The 20,812-nt window shown below is 38.3% G+C and overlaps 1 protein-coding gene across 5 annotated transcripts in view; it reads left to right on the forward strand.

The window, feature by feature from the left end:
* Positions 1-20,812, forward strand: part of PSD3 (pleckstrin and Sec7 domain containing 3) — a 435,489-nt gene that overhangs the window by 327,073 nt on the left and 87,604 nt on the right. For all 5 annotated transcript variants that reach the window (XM_069484898.1, XM_069484899.1, XM_069484902.1 and 2 more), the window contains one exon: positions 15,264-15,307. In XM_069484898.1, coding sequence (XP_069340999.1) covers positions 15,264-15,307 — 44 coding nt within the window. The remainder of the gene's footprint in view (positions 1-15,263; positions 15,308-20,812) is intronic.

Genomic DNA, 20,812 nt, shown 5'->3' on the forward strand with positions numbered 1-20,812 from the left:
TCCCTCTCTCCTCCCCACCACCCCCCTTTACTTTTTCTCAGTTACTTGCAGTTAAAGAGAAGGCATGGCATCCAGTAACAGGAAACGGAATAGCGGAGAGGGAGAGGGAGTCCCCAGGGTGATGGGGAAGGAAAGCCCTGGGACAGCAGCTGTGCAGGAGATAGAAACCAGCCAGGTGAGATGGGAGTGGGAGCAGAGAGGATTCCCAGAGCCAGGCTTCCCCGAGTCACTGATAGAGTGCCTGTTGGAGAGAGTGGAGTTGAATTAGAGATAAATAGAAAACAAAGTGTAAACAACAAAATGAAGTGATGATTAACTCCAGGGAAAACAAAAGCTTACAAAAAGGAAATGTAGCATAGTGTACCACGTAACTCAGTTGTGAAGTATATCTACATAGTCATAATAACATAGGCACTGAAAATTGATGGGCCTCAAATTGTGATTGTGATATAATTTTGATAGAACGACTAGGAGCAGGGAGAAGAAGAGAGTAGGGTAGTGTGTGTGTGTGTGTGTGTGTTTGCGCGTACCTACGTACGTGCGTGCAATAAGAGAGCTAAATAAATGCTCTTTTTTCAGAGTTCCACAGTTGAAAGTGAATAGTTCGTCTCAAAAATAGAAAAACCAAAAAGGAGTCAAAAGAGGTTACCTTTGGGCAAGAAGAATCAGAGATGAAGTTAAGAGATTGTTATTTTCATTAGGTACCTGTTACTAATTTCAATTATGTAAATGATATACAAGTATTGCCTTGAGAAAAGTTTTAAATAGGAAGGAAAGTAAGTAGCATGCATAGGTATATAAGAGATTTGAATAATTTCCAATGTTTATCTTAATTAACTTTGTGTTTAACAAATACCAGATAATAAACGCTTCTTTAAAAAAAAATGACTTTTTTTCCAAGACTTTATACTGTAGCAGTTATCAGACTAGACCATGTTCTGCTGTCAAAGTTTTCAGTCTGTAGCGAAATATTACTGGAAGACTGGTTCTTTCTTGAGAAACACTTCTTTATTCTGAGACTGTCCATGCTACTTATTTTTATGGACTGATAGTGACAGTAGTTAGTGTTTTGTGTTTTTAATTTATTTTCTAACTTAGCAAAATGAAAAACTGGCAATTCTATGTAGTTCCCAACACTTTTTTTGACAATTTTCCTCTTTATGAAATTTGAAAGCCTAGTATCCACTGGATTAGATTATTTAATTTGGCTGTATTGATTGTTTTGGATAAAGTCTATTTCCATTTGGTTTGTCTTCATTGCTTTGTCTAATGCATGGAAATGACAGGGAACAAATGCCAGACCTGGCCTTTGTTCTCTCTAAATGTCAGTGTACCCCAGGGATTGTTTTTTTACAAGCCATTTATTAAAAAGGGCTCTGCTTGTTACCCAACAAACAGGTTTTTTTTAACTGGGCATGTTAACTTCCTATGTCCATAGTCATTAAATATAATTGATCATTTTTCTCAGGTATTTAAAAAATACTGCATGTAATTTACAAGGTCACTTGAAATTTATGTTTTCCTTATGTTCTCAGATTATCAACCATTCTTTATTATGGTTCATGCCTGCTACTTCCCAATAATTAAGGTTTACCAACAAGAGGGATCTAACAACAGATTACAGCAAATACTATTCAGAATCTTCTTTGAAGATATTGGTCATGATTATATTTTTCATTGGCATGGTTTAGCTGTCCAAATCTAGACAAGCTTTTGATGAATAAATAAATTACAGTTTCAGAGGATCAGAGCATAAGAGTTAAAAACAAAATGAGGAGATGACTATGAACAATGAATTTGGAAATCACGGTACTTACACAGATCAGAGAACAGTTACATATGCTGTAGAATATTCTGGAAGTTAACCTTTAACTCATTTTATAAGGAAGAAGGTGATTTGCTAAGACTATAATCGCATAAACTCTAAGGATTTCTACATTTAATCACATCTACATAATGTTTTTGGACACTTGTTTTTAATGTCTACACTGGGTTAAGGAAAGATGAAGGTGCTTTCATAATATATGTTGCTGTCTTTCCATTTATATTTCACTAAGTTCAGTGAAAATACCTCTTCTTCAGAGAAACATATCCTCTTCCCAGGAGGGTTTTGACATAGTCATGGCAAGCCCATTCTGGGAAACACACAACAAAAGTGTAAAATAGTGAATAAAATATCGGTTCTGGAATCAGTCATATCTTTGAGATGTTACTGGCATAAAGTTGCCACATTTAGCAAATAAAAACACAGAACACTCAGACAAATTTTAATATTAGATAAATAATTTTTAGTGTGTCTCATGCAAAATTTGGGTGCATACTTACGCTAAAAAAAAAATCATTCACTATTTATCTGAAGTTCAAATTTGACTGGGCATCCTGTATTTGCTCTTGCAACCTACAACCTAAAGCAGGTAATAATCTTTTAATCTCCAGCTTCTAGACCAGTGAAGTGGAGTAATGTACTGACTTCATAGGTTGTAGAGACAGCTTTGAATCCAAGTCTACTGATTTTGAGTCCACTGTTCTTTTTTCCTACATTGGCTGCCTTCCGTCCTAATTGTGATACACCACCATTGTCATCACTCAGGTCCTTATCTTATCAACAGACTTTTTTTAAAAACACTTGCTGTGGTAAAGATAATTTATGAGGCACTGTGGAGTCTAAAGGGAGACAGAAGACTTGATCTCATCTGCAAGGAGTATAAAATCTAGTGTCATCTATATTTTTAGTTGAAGGAAGTGATGTGTACGTGGTCTGGTAAACATTCAAGTAGTACAGAAGTTTATACATTGAAAGTTCTGTCTCCCACCCAGTTTTCCCACAGTTGCTTTCCCCAGAGGCAGTCATTGTCAGTGGTGTTTTGTGTATCCTTTCAGAAACGTTGTCTTGGTGACCAGATAGACGTATTCCACCCCCCAAAAAAATGGGAGCATACCATAACAACTGTTTTGCACCTTACTTTTTTCCTTTAACAATATATCTTAATATAATATTGACCTCCTGCTTAGTGGCTTAAATGACTGTAAATATGCATGCGTAACACTATATTTCTGGTGCTACTGTTGAATCTGTTTGTCTACACAGTTTATTTGCGATTGAGGTATGCAAACATGGGCCACCATTCTCCCATAGTTTAGGAAGATAATATGACACACCCCAAATCTGCCACTGCCATTACCCCAGCCAGATCGCCTCACCTGTCGCCCGGGCACCACCAGGCTCACTGCTGTTTCCCTGGCTCTCTTCCAGTCCTTTCTTCACACCTTTAAAAACTTGAATTGTAGCAGGCTGCCCGGCTTGCACAAAATAAACCTTTGACTGGTTCTACTTAAAAAGCCCCCTGGGCCCAGCTCCCCTGTTTGTGCTAGTCATCCACCACACCCAGGGCCCACCGTGCTCCGGCCATGCCTAGGAGCTGCTCCCCGCTCCCCTCTCCCCTCACCTGTGCACCCTGCTCCCTGCTCCCTGCCACTGACGGCTCACAGAGGCTTTCTCTGACCATCCATCCCAAAGCTACTCTTTTGAATTACCTGATTTTAATCACCTCGTGATAATTCTCTGGTAGCCCACCAGAAAATGACAGAATTATCATCATCTGTTTGTCATCATCTTTGTTGTCTAGTTCCACCCCACTAAAATCTAAGGTCTATGCATTGTGCACCCTGGATCCTGGTGCCTAATTAGTATCTGGCAGGTAGTAACTGACTGAACATAGGATTGAATGGATGGTGTTAAGAGAAGATTTATTTATACTGTTACAAGTATTACAACTGTTATACTGTTCATTTTATAATTATGAGTTCCAGTCTAGTAGTTATAAAATACTTAATACCATCCTCTATGGATACCTGTACTATATACTGTACTCTTACAGTATCCCCCCATCCATGGTTTCACTTTCCACAGTTTCAGTTACAAGTTCAGTCGCCTACAGTCAACTGCATCCAAAAATACTACATAGAAAATTCTAGAAATAAATAACTCGTAAGTTTTAAATTACCCACTGTTCTGAGTAGCGTGATGAAATCTCCATCCCACCTGGGACACGAACCATCTGATTGTCCGACATGTCTGTGCTGTCCGTGCTCCCTGACCATTACTCACACAGTAGCCCCTCCAGGATATCAGATGTGCTGCGGCGCTGCAGTGCTGGCCTTCGAGTCTCCCTTGTTTTACTTAATGGCCCCAAAGCGCAAGAGTAGTAATGCTATTATATTGTTATAATTGTTCTATTATTAGTTATTGTTAATATCTTACTGTGCCTAATTTATAAATTAAACTTTGTCATAGGTATGTATGTATAGGAAAGAGCATAGAATCTATAGGATGTGGTACCATCCATGGTTTCAGGCTCCACTGGGAGTCTCAAACATATCCCTAGTGGATTAGCATTAGTAGTTATAAAAGTAATTTCATTTGGTATATCAGCATAGGTTATGATAAAATACTTGTGATCATTGGTCCATAGAGTAATAAAATACAGATGAATTGAGCAAGGTATGCCATGTAGGCAGTTGGAGCAGACAGATGATAAAGATTCAACATGTTGAAAGAGAATTTGAACTATTGACCATCAATTCATGTATATTGTGACCATAAGTGTTTTCTTAACTGTGAATTTAGGATCATGGATATCTTTCCCTACGAAAGCATTATTTTTAGATAAATTAATAACAGGTCCTGCACTGATATAACAAAGTTTAAAAGGCTAAGAAATGTATTAATTAATATGGATAGTATTCTTTGTTTTTAATTTCATTAATTCTGATTTTAGTAAGTTTTTTCAACAAGGTATTTATCAGAGTTGCAAAATTTATCTCTGATAATCTATATTGATTTAACATGTGCATATATATATACATATACACGTACGTGTATATAAATAACATAAATATGCTGTCAGTATTGTGTCATGATTAGGGCACTTTAAAGCATGGACTTTGGCCTAGGACAAGCCTGTCTTCAGATCCCCAGCTCTGCCATATGACCTTTGGCAAGCCATTTACCCTTTATAAGCATTAGTTACGTCATTTCTAAAATGGAAAGGATAATAGTTCTCTCGTATAGTTGCTGTGAGGGTTCATTGGCATTAAGTGAAAGTAAAGCTCTTAGCAGTGTCTCACATAATGAATGCATCCTTGTTAATAGTTACATTATTATCAATAGATTATCAGCTATTGTGAAATGGCCAAAACATCATCACAAAATCAAAAATATCAGGTGAAACAAAATATTCAGAAGTTTAAATCATAAACCGAGATTTACTCAGTGATGCTTGCTGTTTCCTCACTACAATTTTCTAATCACATCATTCTAATCAGAGTTTCAAAATTGGTGTCAGGTTGGACAATAGATGTGTTTGGCCCACAGTAGTTTTAATTGCTATTTTTTGTTGCCATACTTGAAAATTTCTCAGTCTTGAATAATGTGGACTTCCAACTACTTCCAAAAAATAATAGTAACTAGCGGTAGTAAAGGTACATTCTCACCTGGTTGAAATCAGGCTACACCTGGTATTAGCTTTTCCTCTACATGGAACTTTATCCAAATGCCCAGTCTCTGCCTGGCCTTCCTTATTCATGTTACCTGCCAACTCCTGTAGATTTTTGAGTTACAACTCTTAGTCTGTTTTTTGGTGCTGAACCAGCATTTGGACTTGATGTTCAAACTGATTCATTAGGAAATGTTTAGAGCTTTTTAACAAGGGGAAAATTTTTTTATAAAGGGATAACTCAGAGATTGCAGTTTTAGTTCTAGACCACAGCAATAAAGCAAATATAAATAAATATAAATATAAAGTAACTCGCACAGATTTTTTGGTTTCCTAGTGCATATAAAAGTTATGTTTACACTGTAGTCTATATAGTGTGCAATAGCATTATGTCTAAAAAATGTACATAGATTAATTTAAAAATCCTTTATTTCTAGAAAATGCTGACAGTCATCTGAATCTTCAGCAAGTCATAGTCTTTTTGCTGGTGGAAGGTCTTGCCTCGATGGTGATGGCTGCTGACTGATCAGGGTCATATTTGCTGACGATTGGGTGGCTGTGGCAATTTCTGCAAATAAGACAACAATGAGTTTGCCGCATCGACTGACTTTTCCTTTCCTGAAAGATTTCTCTGTAGTATGTAATGCTGTTTGATAGCATTTTAACCACTGTAGGGCTTCTTTGAAAATTGGAGTCAGTCCTCCCAAACGCTGCTACCACTTTATCAACAAAGTTTGTGGAGTATTGTAAATCCTTTGTCATAATTACAGCAATGTTCACAGCATCTTGACTAGAAGTAGATTCCATGTCAGGAAACCACTTCCTTTGCTTCTCCGTAAGAAGTGACTCCACTGAAGTGTTACCATGAGATTGCAGCACTTCAGTCACACTTTCAGGCCCCACTCCTAATTCTAGTTCTCTTGCTACTTCCACCTCATCTGCAGTTACTTCCTCCACAGAAATCCTGAAGCCCTCAAAGTCATCCATGAAAGGTTAGAATCACCTTCTTCTAAACATCTTGTTCCTGTTGGTACTTTGACCTGCTCCCGTGAATCTCGAGCATTGTTAATGGCATCTTTAATGTGAACCCTTTTCAGAAGGTTTTCAATTGACTTTGACCGGATCCATCAGAGGAATCACTACCTATGGTAACCATAGCCTTACAAAATGTATTTCTTAAATAGGAAGATTGGAAAGGCAGAATTACTCCTTGATCCGTGGGCTGCAGAGTGGATGTTGTGTTAGCAGACATGAAAATAACATTCATCTTGTACATCTCCACCAAAACTCTTGGTTAACTAAGTCCATTGTCAATATGCAATAATATTTTGAAAAGAATCTTTTTCTCTAAGCAGTAGGTCTCAATAGTGGGCCTAAAATGTTCAGTAAACCACACTGTCCACGGATGTGCCGTCATCCAGGTTTGTTGTTCCATTTATAGAGCACAGCCAGAGTAGATTCAGCATAATTCTGAAGTGCCCTAGGGTTTTCAGAATGGTAATTGAGCACTGCCTTCAACTTGAAGTCACTGGCTCCATTAGCTGCTCCTAACAAGAGAGCCTGTCCTTTCAAGCTTTGAAGCCAGGCATTGACTTCTCCTGTCAAGCTTTAAGTCCTAGATGGCATCTTCTTCCAGTAGCAGGCTGTTACATCTACATTGAAAATCACTTAGCTCTTAGAGATCTTCTGGATAACTTGCTGCAGCTTCTGCATCAGCACTTGCTGTGCTTCTCCTTGCACTTTTATGTTAGGCAGATGGCTGCTTTCCTTGAACCTCATGATCCAGCCTCTGCTAGCTTCCAACTTCTGTAGCTTCCTCATCTCTGTCAGCCTTCATAGAATTCAGAGAGTTGGGGCCTTTCTCTGGATTAAGTTTTTTCTTAAGGGAATATTCTGGCTGGTTTGATCTTTTTATCCAGACCACTCAAATTTGTTCCGTATCAGCAATAAGGCTGTTTCGCTTTCTTGTCATTCGTGTGTAGACTGGAGTAGCACTTCTAATGTCCTTCAGGCACTTCACCTTGGCAGTCACAACTAGGCTAACCATTTGGCACAAGAGGCCTAGCTTTCAGCCTGTCTTGGCTTTTGACATGCCTTCCTCACTGAGCTTACTTCTAGCTTTTGATTTAAAATCAGAGCCGTGAGACTCTTCCTTTCACTTGAACACTCTAAGGCCATTGTAGGGTTATTAACTGGCCTAGTGGCAATATGGTGGTGTCTGAGGGAATAGGGAGGCCTGAGGAGAGAGAGAGAGACAGGGGACTGCCACTGGTTGGTGGGGCAGTCAGAACACACACAACACTTAGTAAATTCACCATCTTATATGGGTATGGTTTGTGGCGCCCCGAAACAATTACAACAGTAACATCAGAAATCACAGCTCACAGATCACCATGACAAATAAAATAATTATGAAAAAGTTTGAAATATTGTGAGAAGTACCAGAATGTGACAGAGAGAGATGAAGTGAGCACAGGCTGTTGGAAAAATGGTGCTCGTAGACTGGCTTGGCAAAGGGTTGCCACAAATCTTCAACTTTTAAAAAGTATGGTGTCTATTCCCTGGTGATCTAGTGGTTGGGGGACAAAGGCACACACAGTATCTGTGAAGTACAATAAAACAAGATATGCCTGCACTTAAAACTTCTGCTCAACAAGGAACTTGGTGGCTGAGTATTTAAAGTTCTGTTTACATTTGGAATAGTGTTATTTGTACTCACATATTTAAGACACTTTGCTTTAGACACAGCAGCCAGTCAAATGGAAATTAATCTTAAGGTGAAAAAAAGCACTTTAGGAGGAATGTGCTCTATATAAATGCATCTTCTTGATTATGTCCACCCCCAAAATAAATGAATGAATGAATGAAGAATGAGTGAATGCACACATACATTAGAAAAAGTTTGGAGTATTGCGTTAGTCCAAAGGATAACCACCAGTTCCATTTTCATTCTTTCAAGTTTGTTTTTGTGCACCTTCGGAGCTGCCCATGATAGCCTGTGGCGTTTATTTAGTATTGTTTTCAGGAATAATGAAGGAATGGTGGTTCAGACTATTTTAGCTCAGGAAGGTACATTTGACAAGAGGCCTTAGAAGTCCCAAGTGCCACCCTCACCTTCTCAGAGAATCATTTCTCTCTGGCTCCAGCTCCTGCTCCCTCTGCCTGTTCCTGCTCATTTATGCATGCTTGTAAAATACACATTCATTACTTTATTAAGAGCCATGCTTGGGATTTGGCAGCAGGTAGTGATGCTCCTAATCAGTATCTATGACAAAAAAAAATTGGTGGGGGCCACAGGGAAAGGAAGCAGAGACTAGGGAAAGAACTAGTCTAGGAGTTTGGCCATGTGTTATCTCTCAGGTCTTTTTCTAGTAGCATCATAAAAGGGTAGATCTGGAAGGGGACCAAGAATGATGACTTTACACAACCCTGTCATATGGCCAGGGAAGAACATGCCGGCCAGGCAGATTCAGTGACTTGTCTTAAATGGGCACGTTGGTGACAGTCAGGTGCCCCACCTACCTGCCTCCAGTGCTTAGCTCCTGAGGTTAGGTCTCTTTTCTCATCTACTAAATTTTTCTCGGAAGTAAATACATAACATACTGCCATACACTGGATACTGTGTGTGAAAGTGTCGTGCACATTGTAAGTAGCAAGTACAATATTAGTGATTTCATTAGCTAATTCTCCGCTGGGTAAAGCTCAGTCAGGGTTTGTATATAAGAGGCCCCTTGAAGGCAGAATGGATTCATCTGCACCTAGCATAATGCCTCCCTAGCCTCTAGAATGTGCTCAAAAATGTTGATTACATGATGAATTACACATATTAATTATACTTCAGAATTCCCTTTCAATAAGATAAGGGTTTTTAGATTAATTTTCTAGTGTTCATTATGAATTCGTGCTGGTACACTCATTCATTCATGGTTAGATATTTTTGCCATTGCTGACTGGGTTTGTAAGTGCACCACAACACAAGATTAAGATAATTGTCCAGGATGTAGATTTTGGCTCTGTTTACGTGTTGGCTAGATCCAAAAAAAATGCATATGACTATAGAAGTGAAAAACCACAAACCAAATTCAAGCGTGCTTTGTCTCCCCGAAGGAGATCTAAAGAGATGAATGTGGACAAGTTTGCCTGTGAATATACGTGCTTTTTAAATAGTGCCCTTTGAACTTGGGCACATGGAAGCCGTCTAGTGTGCACGGGGACACTGGTAATTTAAAGGGTAGCAACTTCCAGAAAATCATCTTCCGTATGTCCTCCTCCCTAAAGTGGATCTACCTCTGAATTCTCTTATGCTCAAGGCTTCAGGCTGTTTCTCTGCTTTCACCTCTGCTGGACAATTTGCCTTTTGCCACTTAAAATAAAATAAAATAACTCTCCCCCATAGCCTTATTTGATACGTTGCACAGGTATAAAGACCTCCAGGGGTTCAGAGCGGGCAAACTAAGTGTCACTTTCAAATACTGGTTTTGGAGAAGCTTCCTTTAGTGAAGGATAATGCAGTTTTTCAATATTATTTTAAAGGATAGAGAGAATAATAAAAGTTGATGACCACTGCAGGGTATTTGAGTTTTTCTCACCATTTTGACATTCATCCGGTAACCAGGTTTATCATTAATTTTTAACCAATGTCTTTTTCAAATATGCTCTCTGTCTGATGACACCGCCAGAGTGGTGCATATTTAATTCTGCACTTAAAAGTCTGCTTGATCTGAATACTATCTGTATGAGCCAGGATTGCACTTGAAAAAGGTAATCATGGTGTTGATTGTGTCATAATTCTTTCCGAGTGCAAATTCTGTGGTCACTGTCAGTTTCACTGAACGTGGAAGCTATGTTATCCTCCATACTTTTCGTAATGATTCAGGGACTACAGAGAAAAAAATTAATTAGAGTGTAGAGATGATTGAACTAAAATACACAGATTCCACCAACTGTACAAAATGTGTTGGAGAGAGAGCCCCATGGTTACACAATGCATGGTAATGTGGAAAAACTTCAGAGAGCCATGTGTGGGCAGACGATGACGGTGCTAAGCCTTGAATAAAATTGTACTTTATCATCTCTGAGAAGCAATCAAAAGTGAGGAACAAAGACTTAAAAGTAAATTTAGACCAAAATACCTTTATCTCTATAATTTAAGCAATTTACTTTGCTTTCTCATTCTTAAAAATGGTGATCTTCAAATTTGAAGAATTATTCTGTCCTGTTTAGTGTCAGTGGAGGTATATGATTGTTACCTAGCTCCTGAGTTAAGTTGCAGAAATTTCAGTTAGAGGAGAGACTGGTTAACACACAGAGCAGTGATATTTTAACCAAGGCTTCATGTCAGAGTCACATGTGGAGCATCTGGAAATACTCATGCACAATTTCCTCATCCAGGGAGCTGACTCAGTAGATCTGGGATAGGGTACTATAATCAATATTTTTTAAAATTCCTTGGCTGACCGGTGTGTGCCATCATATCTACAGACGAGACCGCTATGATAAAAGACTGTTTTACCCAGGGACTGATCCTAGAAATATTTCTGAAAATCAACCTATGGGTATGTGATTGTTCTTCGTTCAGGTATCAGCCTTTCACTTATACTCCGGTATATTAGTTTTCCAGGGCTACCGGAACAAATTTTCACAAACTTGGTGCCTTAAAACAATAGAAATTTATTCTCCCACAATTTTGGAGGCCAGAAGTCTGAAATCAAGGTATCAGAAGGGCTGTATGCCCTCTGGTGCATCTAGGAGAGAATCAGTCTGTTCCTTGCCTCTTCCGGCCTCTGGTGGTTGCCAGCCTCCCTTGGCATTTGTCCTTGTCACTCCAATTTCTGTGTTCCTCTTCTTCATGCTGCCTTCTCTGCTTCTGTCTTTCTTAAACCTCCCTCTACTTTCTTTTGTAAAGACACTTACAAGTGCATTTAGGGCCCACCCAGATACTCTTCCCATCTCAAGTTCTGTAACATATTCACATCTTTGAAGTTTTTGCCATATAAGGTAATATTAGGGGTTCCAGAGCTGGACATCTTTTGGGGTTCTGTTATTCAGCCTTCCACAGCAGATGGATAAATTATTTCCCTGACCTGTGGACTACACCTCCAATTCTAGCCGTTCTCACGGCAAATAGCTTTGGTCATAAGTGGACTGAGAGTGTAGGATCCGTGCAGCAAACCCATCATCCTCCCCGACAAAGGCACTTCAAGCATGTGTCCTAGCAACAGTGGCTCTTGTTTAAGCTCATCTTTTAAGAATAGAATATTACAGTGCTGAGCATTACTTGAATATATTCTGAAATAGGCACAAGCCTTGTTACCTTTTCAGATGGACCCTGATTCAGTCCAGGCACATATGGGATGCTGTAAGGTTTAGTCTTAGAAATACAGAGTGTAGTTAGTTGATGGTAAAGGTGGAGAGAAATGTTTCTGGGTCAAACTTTGTAAAAAAAAAAAAAAAAAACAAAAAAAAACCCACACCTCGGGACCTTGAGAGAAGTTAATTAACATGGGGCTTCATTTTCCTTACCTATGTAAGGAAGCATTTGTTCCATAGTCTCTTAAGTCCCTGTTCAGCTCAGAGATTCCATTTTGTTGTTTCTTCCCTTACCATCAGAAAGGAGTAAAAGAATGGGTGTCAGTGCAGATGGATTTTAGAGAAGACGGCAAGAAATTGAAGAGGCTCATGAATGAAGGCCCTGCGGAAGTTTGAGATGATGAATATTCAGTGGCATTAATTTGTGGTATTGTTTAATTTTCTCTAGTAGTGCTGAATCAGTCGCATGTGCATTGGGGAGGCTGTAAAGCGTTATGCTAGTGGCTTTGTCAGCACTACTCCTCATTAACTGCTACCCCCGCCCCCTGACTTAGGGACCGGCCGAGTCCTAGCTCCTCATCCCCAGCCACGTGGATCCATCCCCGGGGAGGAGAGGGTAGCAGACCACACCAGTGAGAATATTTACCTGGGCCTTTTCCTACTGGAGCTGGAAGAAAGAACTATTTTCTCTTATTGAGAGACTCAAGGGTGCAAATAGGTGTTGCTTGATGCAGACGCGTCTCTTGCATAGTAGAGAAACAAGGACTTGGGGATGTTTGGGGTGGAAAAAGGAGAGAGTAAAATTCCTGCATCCCTGAGGCCAGCTCCAGCCATACCTTTTCTGACCACATTAACTATGAGGTCCCTTTTTCCGTTAAGGTAGTTAGAGTTGAGGTATTTTTGACATTTGAAACGAAAAGAAATCTTAACTAATACAGAGTAAGATTGGTCAAGAGTTGTAGAGTATCGGTTTCCAGGTACAACAGAAAAACAGTGGGGCAAATATATTGAAGATATTAACAGGACTGGTGGAAGTGATAGACACAGTGCCTCAGCAGGGCAGGAGAGGAAGGAAGGGGTGTCTGTTGGGCTACAGTTACAGAGGAATCAAGGAAATTCAGTTCGCAACTGGGCTAAGCTAAATAAAAGGATAGGAAGTTGTGACAAGAGTATATAAGTGTTGGATGCAGTCACAAAGCATCTTCCTTTTATTAAGAAAAATAATGGATCACCATAAAGCACTGCAAAGGATCAGGAAAATTCCTTTGTAATTTTACAATTGAAAAGAATAGGAATGACATGCACCTTTTAGATTTGGCATGCTACAAGAAGAAACCTTTTTTTATTATACACACAGGAAGAGAACTTGACCTACAATATGGCAAGTCTGTGAAATTTGACAAGGTATTTTTATAATATATTTTTGTCATGAGATATCTGGCTGATGGAGTAGCAAGAATTTTTAAATATAGAACTTCATTTCTCTTTAAGCAAAATATCCTTGAGGTCAAACATTTGAAAAAAATTATTCTAGGGCAGAATTGAATGTATTAGAAAAATTTTAGATATCATTTTCAACTGTCTACCTTTATGAACAGGTTTTTTTTTTTTTTTTAAATCTTTGCTACATCATGAATTACTTAGGGTGATACTGAATGTGATAGTATATAAGGAAGCTCTTTAATGATACGTCTCTTTTCAATTGCAGTTTCTCAGCCCGCTGTGACTTGTGGGTTCAAAATGGCTCATACAAGTAATAGAATCCATTTAAAAGGCATTTATTCTGCAAAAGCCCCCTGAAATTTGAGTTAGATTTCTATTATTTTTGCACTTGCATAACTGTTCAGCTTTATGAGACATCAGCTATACCATAGGTTGTAGTTCTCTAGTAAATTTGAGTTCTTCAAAAAGAATATCCAATTTATATCATAATCTTTGTGCCTTGATGTATCCTATAATTTAATTGGATGTTGTATCATTTTTGTGTTTGAGGACACATTACTTCACCATGTTCTGATAAAGATGAAATGTGTTCTGATTTTTATTAGCTACCATAATTATTCAATAGTTAAATTGCCTATTCTCCACACTGAAAGAACTTCCTCAGTCTGTCAAGATACTGGCTAAGGATACAAATATTGAATCTTAAATACTATAAAATCTGTAACCTAAACACATTTGTACTGAATTCAGAAGCATATTGCTGAAAGGAGAATCCACTATTGATGTGCAGTCTTTGTTTACACGCATATAAACACTTGGATGAGACGTACTAAGAGACAGTTCCCCTTTTTTCCATCTTAAAGTAAAAGAAGTCTTTGCCAAGTCTTCAAGCTCCAATAGGTCCAAGTCCTTCTTTTAGGAAAAATATCCCACATCATCATGAAGTTATCAACCATATAGTTATTCTTTTGTTCAACATAATTTGCTGTTGCGATTTTATATCTTAGAAATGCATTTGTGTTTTCTTTAACATCTTATTCAAAATTTAAAAGTAAAGCCAGGTGAGGTGGTTTGTGCCTGTAGGCCCAACTACTCAGGAGGCTGACGCAGAAGGATAGCTTGAGCCCAGATCGCACCTGTGAATAGCTACTGCACTCCAGCCTGGGCAACATAGTCAGAACCTGTCTCTTCAAATATATAAATATATATATATATATATATATATATACACACACATATATATATATACACACACACATATATATATAATATAGATACATACAGTAGCATTTTCTTGGGTAGTTGTTGTAGTGGAACAAGTGATCGTAGGGACCTTGTATGTAATGCAAGAGCTGGAAGAGTCAGGCAGTCTTATTCTGACCTAACTGTATTATTATTATTTCCAAGGCTCTAAAGAAGCTTTCTATCTGCTCCTCCACCACACATACACACCAGTATAATTCTCACTTAAATGTAAAGCAGAATTACCATGTTAAAACAATAAAAACTGCTTAAGTCATTGGTACAGAAACTCTGAAACTATTCTAAGATGCTTTTTCCTCTCTGGCTTTAGTCCCTCTACCGTATATATTACTCATTAACTTGCCATAAAAAGTTGTATTTATTCCATTAATGAAAAAGGTATGAGTACTCCAATGTCCAAATTAGTGAAACTACATGACCATTTTTGAATAAGAAATAGAGTGCACTGTCTAATTTTTATCATATCCTAATATTTTACTATGGTGAAATGTAACACGGTATTGTGTGTCTTATTTATAAAAGACATTTTTTACTTTGTGAAAGTCTTTGTTTCATAAAACACTGCTTGCCTTGTGTGCCTTTATTATACCTGTATGTTCCTCCTCTTTCCATGAACCTACAGGATAACTGACAAGGGGTTTCAGGCGCATCCCCTCACGGCCAGGTTATGGGAGTTGCCTGATCATTTGCTGAATTCAAGATGTGGAACCTAGAATGAAAAGAATAATTCGATCTTATTTTCTCTCTTTACAGGCTCTGTACAACTCAATCAAGAACGAGAAGCTTGAGTGGGCAGTGTAAGTATGCTGGATGTCAGCCTTTTAATAATGAACTACTCACTTTTTCCTACTCAGTCTTTCTTTGTGCCATGGATGTGATCTTAGAGAAGGATTAAATATGCATCGCCAGTTCTCCTTTTACACCAAGTGTCTTACATACTTTGTATAAAACCTACGTAAACCATGAGTATCCTGTGTTTTTTTCTTGGTACTCAATATGCTCTTGTTCTGCTTTTAAACCGGTTGCTATGCCTGTAGGCAATCAATTATCTTTTTAATGTGTCTTTAAAAGAAAATCTGTTGATAAATTTCCTGTATTCCAAAATGTAATACAAATGATTTTGGTACCGTCCAGGTATTTTAATTATTTTCTTATCATCATAGATCATGGTTTTCTGGTCCTGTTTCCTGTGATACTAATCATACCAGGACATTGATAGATACTAAGCACACATGCACACAAAGTTTTGTGGGTAGATAAGCTTGAGAAGTGACGTATTAGATCTAAAATAATTTTTTTAACTGCAGAACTTCCAGGAGCTTACATAACACCCACATATGTTGTCAATCTCTAAGAGAGGAATAGTTTGCAATATTACCTAAATCTGTTTGACAGTAAAATGTAGTGTTTCAAGGTACATAATTTGAGGACTACTGTTAACAGACAAATTACACCGAACTGTATGTAGAACAACAGTTAAACTTTCATTAACAACATAGCAGTTAAAAATTTAATTTTTAAAAAATTGTTAGGGAAGAATCTTTACTAAATTTTTAATCAAGTTATCAAAAAATTAAGTCAAAATTTTTTTTGTAATGAGAACTACATGTGATTCTTATTTTTGATTTTTAATGATACTAAGCATTCATAATTTTTTTAGCATATGGCCTATCATAACATTCTGCAACGAACTCAGGTTTACAGAATCATAACTTGGGAGATAAATCTTGTTCTTTCATGTGCACATTGGGGGAACATGCTTTAGCAGTTAACTACATGTCACATATAATATGCTGGAATGAATAAATAAAATCAGTACTTCTTGAATTGTCTTTATTAACTGCAAGGTCATACAGTACTGTTTCCAGTTAGGGAGTCAAAGTTTAGAAGACTTTAATACTTGCAAACATATGTAATGTCTCATGTGTCTGTGTGTATATACATGATGAGACTCATTTAAAGACATTTAAATCCCATTTCAAGGGATTATTAAGAATTCGTGGTCTAAAATCCAAGGTGATAATTTTTCTTTGGACTTATTTATCATGAATGAAATTGGGTTTCCTAGAAAATTTTTTTGAATGATAGAATCTTGCTGAAATGTTAAAGGAATATCCTGACCTGTGCAGAATATGTACTCTAGAGAAAATTAATAAAAATGAAATAATTATATTCACACTGGGGGAGAGAATATTTTGAGGATTCTTTTATGAAGTTATTCTACCAGGCAAATAAATATACTCTTGAGGACCTGTTTTGTAAATCTAGATTTTTTTTATGTTGCATTTGTTATTTGTTACAATAGATTTAATTATATATTTATGTGTAGTTGGACTTTGATGCAAGAAAGCTATATCTTGGGTCTTATCCAAGGGTGGAGGGATGGAAGTTTACCCAGGAACTAGATTCTTCTGTGGGCTTCTTGTGAAGTCAGCAAAGCGTCTTGTTCAGGAGCCCAGATTTCAGAGTCAGATAGATTTTGAGTTGAATTCTAGCTCTTTCTTGTACTAGCCAAGTCACTGGTCAAGTTAACCTCTAAGCCTCAGTTTCCTCTTTAGTAAGGTGGAGCAATTCTTGAGCCTCTTATAACCACCAGGATAACACTGTGAAATGTTCTAAAACACTAAACGTAAAGTAAGTTATCCTTCAGTTAATGTCTAATGCTATAGCTTTTAAAGCCCTGATTTCTTTTTTCTCTCTGTCTCTCATTTGCTTATACATATACATACGTTATTAATGCATTCTTATACTTTATCAAGAATTAGAATAAGGTACTATAGTAGTTTATCATATAATTAACTTTCTTTCTTCATCTATAAAATAAAGGAATTGGATGAAATGACCACAAATATCCTTTCCAGTTGTAATAGTCTATAAATTTCTGAATTTTACTATATATCAGTGTTTCTTAAACTGAATTCCTATGGAACGGGCACTGCTGTATCTAACAAATGTAAAACTAAAAGAGTTAATGGGTCACATGAGTCTTGGAATAAATTCTAGTTTAAACAAAGTTGAACAGTTTTCTCTGTTACTGGCGTGTTCATTTGTTAACAATCAGATGTACATTTTGAATTTCTACAGAGAATGAAGTGCCAATACCCCAGCTTTTTAGATCACTGAATCTTACATTGATCATAAAGCACCTTTTAACATCTATGAAAACTAGTGTCCTTTAGAACAGGGGTCCCCAACCTATGGTGAGAGGTATAATTATTTCATCATATATTACAATGTGTTAATAATAGAAATAAAGTGCATAATAAATGTAATGCATTTGAATCATCCTAAAACCATCCCCCTCCTACCCATCTCCATCCATGGAAAAATTATCTTCTATGAAAATAGTCCCTGGTACCAAAAAGGGTGGGGACCGCTGCTTTAGAAAACACTGATATATATCAATTTCTGTGATCCTTTAGATCAGGAGCTAAGCTTTTTCCTTGATAAACGTGTGTGCATGGATATAAGTACTTATAAGACCATGTTCTCCCAGTTCTCCTTGTACCTCTCCAACCACTCTTTCTCTGACTCATTTTCCTCCTATCCATTTATGTTAGTGCCTCCCTACGATCAACACTTAGAATTATCTTCTTTCAATATAATCTTTCTCAGCAGTCCCATTCATTCTTAAAACTTCTTCTTCCATCTCTGTAAAAATTCTTCCTAAATACGTATACAGCTCTGTCCTCTTTCTCGAAAGTTTCAATTCACTGTTCGCATTGTCCTGCTCTGGGTACTTCTCGTGCCACCATCTGTCTCCACACTTTGTGGTGTGTTCTCCATTTCTGTCAATGACACCAGCATTTTCCGACTTACCTGGCTTTTAGCCTCTGCATCGTTGACTCCTCCCACGCCACCGCCGTGCTGCTGCAGAAGTGGCTCCAAGCAGTGCCTTTCTTCTCTGCTCCTGCTGCCATGCCTGCCTTTTAAAATTTTTTTTCCAGGCATTCATACTCTTTGCCTCCTAACGAGAGCCTCTGTCTCCTGTCTTTCTCCTTTACTGTAACCTGTATAAAGCTCTTCTGTGCTGTAAAGCTTCACTTAGGCCTTGCACATCCTGCCAGTAATCCGTTTTATTCCCCATTGTCGTCTTCACACAGCCCCCGTTTCAACCAGGCTGCCCCTACCTAGGTGCAGTTCCCCGTGCTTGTCCCTTGGCTTCCTGCTTTTTTGCCCACGCTCATGAAGTGACCTCTGCTTGGAACCTGTATCCCCGCAATCTTTCCGTGTTCAAAGCCTACCGGCCTTTATAGCCCAGGTCATATCACATCCATTCCTTGAAGTCTTTCCTGATCTTACCAACCAGAAATCATCTCAGCCCTCAAGCATCCATTTTACTTTATCTGCTGGCACCATCGGTTTCTGTTCCCCATCACAGTCACCTGCAGTAATGTGCCATTAGGCTGTAAGCTCTTTAAGGAAGTGATACATGTCTGGATTTGTCCCTCGTCTCCTCCTCTGCTGATCATAGTGCTTATATGTAATGAAGGCTCCATAAAAACGCTGTACAGAGAATATTAATGATAATGCAGGGAACTGCGTTTCTTCAGAGACAAGCCTACAATTGTACAGCTTAGAAAATAGTTACAGGAAAGGTGATGCTACTACAAAATTTGTAGGGTAATGTATATACAGTACTTGCATGGGAGGTATCTTGATGTTGATTTTAAAACCTTACAGGAAATCCAGTGATAGAATCATGGAATGTTAAGCTGGAGAGACCTTAGAAGTTTTGAGTTCATTGGTTTTCTGACTGGTTCCATGGAGCTCTAGGAGTCCAGGGAGATATCTCGGGGGCCTCCCTGGTGGTTTCTGTTCCCCACTGATGAGGGAGGGGAGAGGGGGAAGTTGATGGGGACCCAGTTCTGCCTCCCACAAGCATCATGCTTATTTCAGCTGACCAAAGAAGCTACACTTTTATCTTTTTTGAATATATATTTAGAATCCCATTTAATATTTCTTTAAGGTATCTGTACTTTTAGAAAGTTGAGTCCAGTGCTCTCATTTCATATATGAGGAAAATGAAGTCAAGAAGCATTCTGTATAGCAGGTCCACAGTCACACAGCTAGCACGGTGGCAAGGCCAGGAGTTGTGTCCCCAGGAGTTCTGGCTGCCCATGGGTGGCAGCACCATGTTGCCTGGCTTCTCTGTAGCCGTACAGTCTTACAGGGTGTTCGGAGAGCAGGAATTGTATCTGAATGTTTCTGTGCCAGCCTCTAATACAGTGCAAACGAAGAGTTTTATATCAATTTGTTAGTCTCATTAAATACTCAAAGATTTACTAGTGTTTTTCCTCCAAGCAAGTTGGTTAACAAGGATCATTCATTCATCTATTCCAGTCTTTAACCAGCAGCTTCTGTGCCTGGCCCAGGGCGATGCCCTGAGATACAAATATGAGTAAGACACGCCTTTCCAAGTTCCTTGGCTCAATTGTTTATTATTTACAAAGCATCAATTTGTTGAGCTACTTCATACTTTGCAGTATGCTGGGAATTTGGGGAGAACAAAAGTGTATAAGGCATTAAGGAATGTTTTTTGGCCTTAAGAAAATTTACGGTCTAAGTGATAAAATAAGTAGTAATTAATCTCTCTGACTGTAATGGGGTAGAATGAGGTAAGGCGAGGTAGATATGGGAGTTTTAACTTATGTTAGAGTTGTTTAAAATTGAGCTGCATGAAGATCTTCAGAGACTAAAACAATTAATAAAAATGGGAAAATAAGTACAATATTATTCATTAGGAAAATTAATGATCTTCTCTTCCTACCTTTTCACCTCCATGTTTATTGCTGTTTTTGTACAACAACAGTTTTTAGGAATTACAAGAAATCTCCCTTACCCTGGTGATGTGATTTGGATGTTTGGCTCCTCCAAATATCACGTTGAAATTCAATCCCCAGTGTTAATTGTGGGGCCTGGTGGGAGGTGTTTGGGTCATGGGGGTGGATCCCTCAAGAATGGCTTGGTGCCCTCTCCAAGATGAGTGAGTTCTCACTTTATTAGTTCACTTGAGAGCTGGGTGTTTAAAAGAGCCGGGCACCACCACCTCCCTCTCTGATTTTGCTCGTTCTCTCACGATGTGACACACCTGCTCCTGCTGTGCCTTCTGCCTTGATTTGGAATCTCCCTGAAGCCCTCACCAGAAGCAGGTGCTGGTGTGATCTTTCTTACAAAGTCTTCAGAACCATAAGCTGAATAAACCTCTTTTCTTTATAAATTAACCAGCCTCAGGTATTTTGTTTATAGCAACGCAAAACAGACCAACACACCTGGTCTCAAAAAATGTTAAAAATTTATGT

This window comes from Eulemur rufifrons, chromosome 12, assembly GCF_041146395.1.
Source record: "Eulemur rufifrons isolate Redbay chromosome 12, OSU_ERuf_1, whole genome shotgun sequence".
Lineage (NCBI taxonomy): Eukaryota > Metazoa > Chordata > Mammalia > Primates > Lemuridae > Eulemur > Eulemur rufifrons.